Genomic DNA, 11,454 nt, shown 5'->3' on the forward strand with positions numbered 1-11,454 from the left:
ATTACCCTCTTAACCCCTGTGTATTACTGCCCTGCCCTAAGCTTCATTGATCTGTTATTAAAACTCTATGAGTTGTAACCCTAACAACTAATTTCTAATTGATCACTAAATTACTACAGCTATAAATCAATTCCCACTATCAAATTCACACAGTGATTCAGAGCAGAAGACCAAATCATTTCAAACATGGCATCAATCAAAGGGAATGAGTTGATCATATTGGGAACCAATCCTAATCAACTCAGATCCAGTTGATTGAGCAGGGATTCAATAATACAAGCCAAAATTGAAGCAGTATGAATCAAGGAAGGAGGTTCATGCGAACAACTATAAAGAACAGGAGGTCAAACCAAATACAGGGAATGAGCAAACACAACTCTAATTCAAGTATATACAAGATGCAGGATGGTAAACATACTGGTATGAACCAAAGGTTGAACTATTATCATGTTAACATAACATTCAAGCCTAAAAGACTAATCGACGACGCTTATTGATTACACAGGATATAACATTTAGTAGTTAACAACAAATAATTAGAATAAATAGACCAACAAGTGATTCGAGTGGTATTGATAAAAACAGGGAACTTATAAACTAACAAATTACATGGCTAATAGCATATATTCGACCATGAACAGAAGCAGACTCGACCAAATAAAAAGGTCTGATTGGAGAATAAGAAGAAGCAATGAACAAAAACTAGATTATAACTAAACTAAACACAATTAACCGTAACAAAAATAGAACAAGAAAGGAGAAAAAGGTACCTTAACAAAACAGAAACTAGACGAACCCAGGTCGAACTCTTGACTCGAACTTTTTGAGGTCGAACGGACCTTAATCGAGTTTTCGCAACGGAGAACACTTCGACTAAGGTCGATTAGACGCCCAAATTCCTTTAATTTCGGACAAAACCCAGGTTTGGTCTTCATAGGGGTCTTGGTTCCATTTGGGGTTCGAATGGTTCTAGCAAGATTCGAACCAGGCCAAAGGTATTTTGGGCACGAGGGAGGTCAGGGGGTGCCGTGGTGTGAGTTTGGGACTGGTTGGGGTAGGTTTAGGTTTTGCTTGAATCTTCAATTGAAGATTCGAGAAGCTAGAGGTTGATTCGAGGCAAACGGTTAACGAATTCGTAACGAGGGTGGTCAGATGGCTTAGGGGTGTTAATTTGGTGACCGACGGCGTTGTTGCCGCCGGGTTTCAGGCGAAGGGAACGAGGGCGTCTAGGGTTTGGGGGAGGCATCTCTGAAGGGTCTGAGAGAGACGAAAGGCGAGGGGGGTTTGGTTTGGGGGCGTGGGGTAAGGGAGGGGGCGTTTGATCTTGGCCATTGGATAAATCACGATCAACGGCCTGGATCATTTTACTAATAGGAAACGACATCGTTTGGCCATGCTGCGAGACTGGGTCGACCCGGGGTGAAATGGACCAGGTTATGGGGGAAGCCTGGGACCGTTAGATCAAAAGGAACGGATGATTCAGATTTAATCACTTGAAACAGTGTCGTTTGAACCAATGCTGGGGCTGAACTGGACGGTTTGATCTGTTTGATCAACGGTTCAGATTTGAGATGCCTAAACGACGTCGTTTGAGTCCTCTGAGAGATCAGGCATATTGGACCGAGTAAATGGGGTGTTTTGGGCCTGATTTTGGGTCCAAAAAAATGACTTAGTTCCGAATGTGTTTTTATTTCACTTGTTTTTCTTTTCTATTATTTTCCTTTTTAATTCCTAATTACCAAAAATTCTAAAATAAGTTGTAAAACCAAAATTAAATTAAAATATTTTTAACCTAAATAATAATTGACACACAAGATTAAATATTAATAAAAAACAAAATCACACAATTGGATAATAAAACGACAAAAATGCAACAAATACATATTTTGTGATTTTCTTTCTTTTAGAAACAAAACATGGTTCAGTTAATTCCTAAGTGCACAATTAAATCCTAAATGTGCATGCAACATATATTTTTGTATTTTTAATTAATTAAAACAAGATAAACATTCACAGACAACAATACAAACAATTATCCAAAGATGCCACGCAAATTCTTAAAACTGTACCTAAAGGACATTTGTTTTATTTTTTGATTTCTTTTGGAGTAGTTTTCGTGAAGCAAAAATCACGTGCTCACACTTTGTCTGATGTTATGATGATTAAGAATTAAAATAAAAAAGGCAAAATACATAAAACCACCCCTAAACTTAGCTCAGATTATTAGTAACTCTCCGAACTATGTCTGTTCTTAATTACCCACCTCAACTTGGTCGTTTGAGAGTCATTACCCTCCTAGACGCTGATGTGGCAAAAAGTGTGGGTGCACTCGCCTGCCACGTGGATTTTTATGTATATGTGATATTTTTTTGAAAAATAAAATATATTTTTACCTTTTTAAGAATATTACTTTTTTAGATAATTTTTTTCGAATATAATTTATAATAAAAATTGGATAGAACTATATTATTTAGGCTAAATATTTTTATTTGGCAAAAAATAATAAAGTTTTAGTTAATCTTTTTTTGAATTTGACCTGAAAATAAAGATTTATACAATTGAAATAAATAGCCAAGACATCTAAAAAGTTAAAAAAATACATAGTTTAAAATTAATTATTTTGGCTATAATTTTTTATATAGCTCTAAATTACGGTACTCTAAAAATATTTTGTTATACAAATTTTAGCTAAAAAAGTAAAAATACATAGTTGAAATAAATAATAATTGCATTAAAAGAAGAAATAAAAAGAGTATACAATTGCAAGAAATAAAATGAATCACTTGCATTAACCTGCAATTTCAAACTATGTATTTTTTATAAATTTTTAGATGACTTGACTATTTATTTTAATTGTATAAATTTTTATTTTCAGGTCAAATTCAAAAAACGATTAACTAAAACTTTATTATTTTTGACCAAATAAAAATATTTAGCCTAAATAATGTAGTTCTATCCAAGTTTTATTATAAATTATATTCGAAAAAAATTATCTAAAAAAATAATATTCTTAAAAAGGTAAAAATCTATTTTATTTTTTTAAAAAAGCCACATATACAGAAAAATCCACGTAGCAGTTGAGGAAGGTAATTAAGATGAAACATAATTTGGGAAGCATAGTAATAATATGAGTTCACGAGAGGTTTAACATATTTTGCCAATAAAAAATTGTCAATAATAAAATCGCAACACTCCCAAAGTTTCCTCTCTCCTCGTTGTAACCTTCTTTCTTAAAATTCCGATCTTTGCTTCTCTTTCTGCAAAGTTGTTAAGCCTTCAATCCTCAGCAAGAGAGGTCAACGAACTCTACAAAATACTTACAAGTTTAAAGAGAGAAGCTCCAAATTGAGCAACGGAATTTCCAATAAAGCAAGATTTTTTTTCATGGCGGATAGCGGAAGAGGAACAATTCTTCAATTTGCACCGTTTCAGAGTTCAGTAGATGAAGGATTCTGGCATAAATTATCTTCTTTAAAGCTCAATAAGTTGCGCCTTGATGATTCCCCTATTCCTATTACTGGTATGCTTCTTCCCCTCTTACTTTTTTTGTTTCTTGTTCTAATTTCAAATTAAATAGCTTTTGTAATTATTAATTGATTTTTTCTGTTACTGAATTGTTCTTGCTATTTAAAATTTACCCTTTTGTTGGAATTCAACAATGTAGTCCTTTTTCAATAAAAAATAGTTTAGCCTTTTTCTTAAAGTAAAAAATTCATGTTTTTGGTTTATCTCATTGTGATTCTCCCTGTGTCAAGCTCTTTCCTTTTTTTTTTTCTTGAGCCGAGGTCTATCCGAAACAACCTCACTATCTCTATGAGTTAGGGGTAAGGCCTGCGTACACACTACTCTTCCTGTACCCCATTTACGGGATCAAACTGGGTTGTTTGTTGTTGTTGTTGTTGTTTTTGTTTCTTTGGGGTTAATGAGCTTTTTTAACCCTTTTTCAGAAATAGAAATTGTAGGTTTTGGGGGTTTATTTCGAGTCTTTGTTCCAGTGACATCTAGAGTTACTGAATTTTATCTAATATTGAACCTTTTGCCTTATTGAGTGAATTGAAATTGTAGCTTTTTTGGGTTTCTAGTGTATGTTCCTACTAGTTTGAATTGTTTTTTGTGTAGGTTTTTATGCACCTTGCTCGCATCCTCAAGTATCAAATCACTTGACTCTTCTTGCTGAATCTTTGCCTGCTGAGTCCAATGAGGAATCATCGTCTCTTCCAGCTAGTCAGGGGAACAGAAATAGGTGTCCTGTCCCTGGCATTCTTCTCAACACAAACACGCTAGAAAGCTTTCACGCACTTGATAAGCAGAGCCTACTTAAGGCAGAATCCAAGAAGGTATAGTAAAAAATTTCTCAAACATGTTACATTTACGCACAATTATATGAAAATCCATATTTGGAAAATATCAGGATATGTAAATATTAGGCCATAGAAGAGAACAGCAGCGGTACTTCTGTCGTCTACTATTTCTTGAATCAGTTATAGCTACAAATACCTAGGTAAATTCACTAATAGAATGTATAATGCATGGTAAGAGGCTGAATTTTAGTGTCATCTCACCATGATAGTTTCTGAATTGCCAATCAGATATGGGATGAGATTTGCTCGGGCAAAGTTGAGGAGGACAGTTCTGTGCTCTTAAGGTTCCTAGTTATATCATTTGCAGACTTGAAAAAATGGAGCTTTCATTATTGGTTTGCGTTCCCTGCTTTGGTGCTTGATCCTCCTGCAACTCTGGTTAATTTAAAGCCAGCTTCCCAATGCTTCACTTCTGAAGAGGTTCTTTTCTAGAAGTATCATTTACTTTGTTCTTTCACTCTAGAGATATATTTTTATCGAATTGATTGTTATGGCAAACAGGCCGAATCTCTCTCTAGAGCTTGTAATGAGTGGCGTAGCTTGAGCTCTACTGCAGGTAAAAGTTTGTGGAGCTAACAATCCCACCATTTTACTGTAATTCTTAAGGGTCAATTGTTGACATTTCTTTTTTCGGGACCTGAAGCATTAGCTGAATGCAGATATACCATTCTTTCTGGTGTCTTTTGGTTCGGATTCAATTGTTACTCTCAGGCATCTAAGGGAGTGGGAAGCCTGCCAAAATAATGTTCAAAAGGTTTGGCTATTCGCTGTTGATGTTGTTTGAATCTTAACCAGTGTTAATTAGGGCTGTATAGTTGCCGTGTAAGATTAAGCGTGCTGCACTAATCTCACTTCATATGTGTGATATTTATGGTACATGACTGTATTCGGCGTAAATGCCTTGTTTACAATTATCAGGTTATTTTTGGTTTTTATGACCCTTGTCATCTTCCAAGTAATCCTGGATGGCCACTTCGCAATTATCTTGCCTATATCTATTCAAGGTGGGGCCTCGGAAAGATTCACTTCTTCTGCTACCGTGAGAACCGTGGTTTTGCAGATCTGGGCTTGTCGCTTGTTGGAGAAGCTGAAATATCTCTTTCACCAGGTAGAGCTACTGGTAATAGGTTTTGGTATCTGATTTATGCTTCCTGTATATATAGTAAACAGTCGTATCTTCGACGCGGCCATAATAATCTATTTAGGATGGAGGAATCATCAGAACATGCCTAACACTGTGGGATGGGAACTAAATAGAAGGAAGAAGGTTTCGAGGTGCATCAGCCTTGCTAAAACGATGGATCCAACAAGGTACGCATAAACAAGTACTGATTGTTGTATGAATAGTTTGGTGGTCATCTTAGGAATCTGTCATGTTTTTCCAGGTTGGCTGTATCAGCTGCTGATTTGAACTTGAAACTAATGAGATGGCGCACATTGCCTTCGTTGAATCTCGACATGTTGGCGGCTACAAAATGTCTCCTCCTAGGAGCAGGTACACTAGGATGCCAGGTTGCTCGAATGCTTATGGTAAGTGAATAGAAAATCGAAAAAGAAAATGGAAGCAATAATTGTGTAAAATTTTCTGAAATTGCTTATTAGACTTTTGTACTTTTGTAGGCATGGGGTGTCCGAAAAATTACATTGCTTGACAGTGGGAAGGTCTCGATGTCTAATCCACTAAGGCAGTCTCTTTATGTGCTTGATGACTGTCTAAATGGTGGCAAATTTAAGGCCGTTGCAGCAGTTGAAAGTCTCAAGCGAATTTTTCCAGCAGTGGTATTGGTCCATTACCTAGACCCTGAATAATTAAATTAAATAATTCGAGATATAGAGAAAACATAATTTCATTTGCTGACACACCTTAATTTCTTGGCAGGAAGCAGAAGGTGTTGTGATGGCTATTCCAATGCCTGGACATCCAGTGCCTAGCCAAGAAGAAAGTAATATACTAAATGACTGCAGACGTTTGTGGGATTTGATTAACTCACATGACGCAATCTTTCTATTAACTGATACACGGGAAAGTCGGTGGCTTCCTAGTCTACTTGGTGCAAGTGCTAACAAGGTTTTACACACCTTTACTTTCTCTTGTGAAGTTTCTGAGACTAGTATGTTGCATGTGATAATGTATTCACAAGTGCCAGCTAAATTCTTACTTGATTAGTACACGTGTCTATCTTCCTCTCTGCAGATCACTATTAATGCAGCCTTAGGCTTTGATAGCTTTCTAGTTATGCGTCATGGAGCAGGTCCTATGGGTTCTATACGAAACTCACAAGCTGAAACATCGAATAATATCTCTGCTAGTATGGAAAATCTTTCCATCTCAAGTCAAAATGGATCACAGAGATTGGGGTGTTACTTCTGTAATGATGTGGTTGCACCAATTGATGTAATATTCTTGCATGAAATTGATGGTATCTTTTTTATTGTGATATCTACAAATATGAACAAACTTTTTTTGTTATTTATGCAGTCAACTGCCAATCGTACCCTGGACCAACAATGTACAGTTACTCGTCCGGGGCTTGCTCCTATTGCATCAGCCCTGGCTGTTGAACTTTTGGTTGGAGTTTTGCATCATCCTTCTGGGTAAATCCTTAACTATTATTCTGATATACATGCAAATTATATTTCATCCAGCATTTTAGCACTTCTTACTTAACTATGGTTTGCAGAATATATGCCAAAGCTGAGTTTGCAAACTCTAATGATAACGGTAGCAATGAACAACCTCTTGGCATTCTACCTCATCAGATTCGCGGTTCCCTCTCTCAGTTTTCTCAAATGACGCTCGTTGGTCACGCTTCAACTTGTTGCACTGCTTGTTGCTCCACAGTAAGTTTCAGGATTCAAGGCCCCTGAACTATTATTATACTGTACCATCTGACCATCATTTCTTCAACAAATTATTACAGTTTATGATTACAAACTTGATTATCGAAAGCATCATTACTTGTTTAATGGTTAATCGTTCTCTTCTGCGCTCTCTTTTATAATAAGACACATGAATTCCTTGTGCTCAGGTGGTATCAGAATATCAGACGAGAGGAATGGACTTCGTGCTTCAAGCAATTAATCATCCTACATATCTGGAGGATCTAACTGGACTAACAGAATTGATGAAGTCAGCGGGATCTTACACGCTGGACTGGGATAATGATAGTGAAAATGATGACGACGACGATGATTGTGTAGAAATATAACCTTGTTACAGTGTAACTATATTCATTCTTTGCAATTAATTTGATTATTTGTAAATCACCTGACATGACATAATTTTCACTGTGATCTCCCCTTCCTCTCTTCACACGCGTATGACAAGTTGACAACTCCACTGATCAGGTAAAGGATTTGTTCTGTTCAGATTTTTTTATCTCGTAGCAACGGTAAAGTCGTCTCCGCGTGATCTATAGGTCAGGGGTTCGAACTGTGAAAGCAACCACTAATACTTGCATTAGTGTACGCTATCTACATCGCATCCCTTGGAAGTTTTTTATTATAGAAAAATATTTTGGTTGGTATTTGGTTGGTGAATAAAAAATACTTTAAATTGTCTATTGTTTAAAGTTGGATGAGAAATTTGATATTTTAAGAGGAATAACATTTTCACCCAATAAGATAAGCAGCCAGGACAAAATTAATTCTACCCTATCGAATCTTATGTATTCAAACATGACTTAGATCAGACAAAAACTTATCCAAATCAAATACATAATTATTATAATAATGTATTTGACTTCTGAGTAACCAATTGTCCAAAAGAAAAAGAGGAAATAAGAAAAAAACGAAGTTTAAAATTCAAATGCAACTATTATACTTCATTGTTGAAGTCTTACATTTATAATGTCAATCCATCTGAAGTAAATACTTTACCATTGCTCCTATATTTTTCATAATTAATTTTGAGGTTCACAACTAAACACGTATTGATAAATTAGTGGTGGTTTTTTTTTTTTATAGGTAAACGCTGTGGTTCATATCTATTTTCGCTTTTATAGACCCAAAAGGAAAATCCATGTCTCTTGCATTTATGTGCAAAATGGTTTAATTTTCCTTATCTACTCACTACACTTTAAACCCAAAAAAAAGCAAAATCCATTGCTCTTGCATTTATGTGCACAGTGGTTCAATTTTCCTTATCTACTTCGGCTATTTATTATTGCCCTCCATTCCAAATTATTTGACGCTTCTATTTATTATTCCCCTCCATTCCAAATTATTTGACGCTTTCTCAAAAATAAAATTATGTGAAATTTGAACATTTTAAAATATATTTTTATGATACCAATATGAAAAGAATAACAACTTGTACTTTCGCTATAATTTTTGAATATCTAAATATTAATGTTTCTCAAGAATAACAACTTGTACTCTTATTTTGGGATGGAGACAGTATTATTTATAAAACTAACTAAATCTTGTAGTATCGGCGTCAGTTAATACGAAGATAGCAACCGCATGAAAAGTCTGACTCTGAATTAAAGAATTTCCTCTTTGTAACTTTCTTTGGTCAATAATGAGCCGCCAATATTACTGCTATTTCTTTCTATCTATAGAACTCTTTCATCATAAATAGTAAATATTTAGGTAGATTTTGTTAAGTATATTTTTTTAAAACAAATAAAATTAAATCCAAAAGTCAAAAAGAAGAAAATAAAATAGTTTAGAGTTTCTTTTTCTTTTTCATCTTACCTGATCTTGTACAATACGTAGTACCTATATATTCATAAGTAAATTTAAACTTGAGAATTTTAAGCCTTTCTGTGGTTATTAACTGCATAATAAATCCTATTTCTCAAATTTGGCCTCCTTGTATTTTTCTGATGGATATAATTGCTACAAGCATTATTTTTTTTTGAAAAGTTCTTTCAATTTGTATCACCAAGAGTTTTCAAAAATTCAAACAAGTCAAAACACCAGTCTATTATTTTCTTTTTTCTATTATTTTATAATTATTAGTAATAACTTATGTAATAACATTGAATTTGAAATGGACGTAAGTAGTACATCTCAATGGCAGTTTGTCTACGGCGAAAAAGACTTTAATTTGTTTAGACTTTTCTTGTTTACACTTTGACATTACTATTAGACAGGGTTCTGACCATTTCTTAAAGTCAAAATTTGTTATATCAATGAGTCTTTTCTGAAAATGAAATCACTCAAGTGTATTACAATTATTGAAAGAAATATTGTATAACAATATCTTTCATTATTGTTTGATTTTATTTCAGGGTGCAAACTTGCTTTTCAAAATTGTGAGATGTGTTTTGTGGACCTCTTGGATTAATGAGGCAAAATTAAAGGAGCAGACGACCTAGCAAAGCATAAAAACAATTTTAATTTTTTTTTCAAAGTTTAAGTATATATCATGTGCCTCCTTATTTTGTTTTTTCCTCTATAAAAATGACTGTTTACGTACTATGTATGATATCCTAGACAACTTAAATTACGTAATAAACTTTTTTAGTAATAATAATAATATCCTGTTGACGCCCCCCCCCCCCCCCCACGCAGGAAAAAAAAAGAAGAGCAAAAGGAGACAAAGAAAAGTAGACGCTAGGAAAATGTAGACTTTTATTTTTGGATGATTTTAGAGAGAGACGGAGAAAGAGAAATAAAGAAAGAGAACTTCAAAGTCTGTACTTCTCAAATTATATATATATATATATATATATATATATATATATATATATATATATATATATATATATATATATATATATATATATATATTAATTAAACATTTCTGTCCAGATTAAAAATAATCAAAAGGAAATAAAAGATATTTCCTACTTTTATGGCATCGAAAATCTTTGGGCTTAAAATATCATTATTCAGTAGGTTTTAAATCACGCATTCCTTGCTTTTTCGTTCTAATTAAAAAGGAAAAAGAAAAACTAGAGATCATTCTTCGTTTTCGTTTACAATCCAAAAAAAATATTTCCCCTGGAAAACAATTCACGCAATCTTCGTTTCTCTGTCTTTTTGATCCAAAAAAAAATATTATTCCCTTATGAAACTTTGAGAGTTTATTATATGAAGAAGCGGTTCTCTTTCTGTAACTTCTGATAATTGCAAACTTTGTTGTGACGGATAACGTTTTTAGATTTTTTTTTTTGTTTCTCACCCGGTTTTTTGGTATTGCTCTGACTAATACGGATTCACACCACGTAAGATTCATTAAAAGAAAAATTGTTATCTATAGAAACTCAAAACTTCTGGTTAAGGTATCAATCCCACCGCAATTTGTAGCGGAAGTTTCTTTTAGATGGCTGAGGAGATACTGTTCTAAGTGTATTACGGGGCATAATCCTAAGAAAGAAGCAGAGGATCGAGTCGTTGTATTATTTTTTCTAAAATTACGGTTGTTGACAGTATTAACACACAGTGATTTCGTCAATTTAAATCTGAATACCAATCTCTTTTGTTTCTTTTTCAAATTGAATGTCGTAGTTTCCTTAGTTTGGGTCAAAATAAAAATATTTTAATTTTGTCAAGTGATTTCCTTCATCTCATGATTTCTTCTCTTCCTTGTTCTTAAGTTTTATAACTCAAAAAATTTATATATGCAGTCTTGAAAATTAAATTTAAAGCTTAAACGCGCGCGAGACTTTTATATTTGTATTAGTACCATGTATTTGTAATGTCTGAGGATGAATGAATTAGAAAGTAGGGGAGATATTTAATACGCAGAAGTTACAGTGGAAAGATTAGGCAATTTCTGATAAATTTAGTTACAACTCTCTAACTGATTTCTCACTCAACCTAATTCTCTATTCTCTTCTCACCTCTAACCTCCTTCTCTTCTCTTCTTTTAGGTTATCATAGAGTAAATGTAGTTTCCATTGTAAAAGAAACATTGTTGTAATTCCAATTCTATTACAATCAATAAAGTACCTCTACTTTTCTCATTATCTTCTTCTCAATCTCTATTACAAATTCTAGTATATTACAATTGGTATCAAAGCTGAATCATGGCAACATGACAGTTCCAGAAACTCGAGCAAAGACCACAGAGGAAAATGTTAAAAAACTGGAGACCCAGTTGCATGGTTACATGGCGGAAACCAATAAAAAAACTTAGAAT

General features: G+C 33.9%; 1 protein-coding gene across 1 annotated transcript; it reads left to right on the top strand.

Moving 5' to 3' along the window:
- The first annotated feature begins 3,173 nt into the window (after positions 1-3,173).
- On the top strand, positions 3,174-7,708 carry LOC107787591 (ubiquitin-like modifier-activating enzyme atg7). The gene is made up of 14 exons (XM_016609181.2): positions 3,174-3,520; positions 4,120-4,337; positions 4,590-4,781; positions 4,863-4,917; positions 5,021-5,115; positions 5,280-5,469; positions 5,567-5,672; positions 5,747-5,891; positions 5,982-6,140; positions 6,241-6,429; positions 6,556-6,756; positions 6,841-6,956; positions 7,043-7,202; positions 7,391-7,708. The coding sequence occupies exons 1-14, from the start codon at positions 3,385-3,387 to the stop codon at positions 7,568-7,570; spliced, it is 2,142 nt and encodes a 713-aa protein (XP_016464667.1). The 5' UTR covers positions 3,174-3,384; the 3' UTR covers positions 7,571-7,708.
- The last annotated feature ends 3,746 nt before the right edge of the window (positions 7,709-11,454 follow it).

Source organism: Nicotiana tabacum, chromosome 18 (genome assembly GCF_000715075.1).
Source record: "Nicotiana tabacum cultivar K326 chromosome 18, ASM71507v2, whole genome shotgun sequence".
Classification (NCBI taxonomy): Eukaryota; Viridiplantae; Streptophyta; class Magnoliopsida; order Solanales; family Solanaceae; genus Nicotiana; species Nicotiana tabacum.

Coding starts and splice junctions, on each gene's coding strand:
- LOC107787591 (XM_016609181.2), top strand. CDS start 3,385: ATGGCGGATAGCGGAAGAGGAACAATTCTTCAATTTGCACCGTTTCAG. Junction 4,782..4,862: donor AATGCTTCACTTCTGAAGAG/GTTCTTTTCTAG, acceptor TATGGCAAACAG/GCCGAATCTCTCTCTAGAGC. Junction 6,757..6,840: donor ATGTGGTTGCACCAATTGAT/GTAATATTCTTG, acceptor TTATTTATGCAG/TCAACTGCCAATCGTACCCT.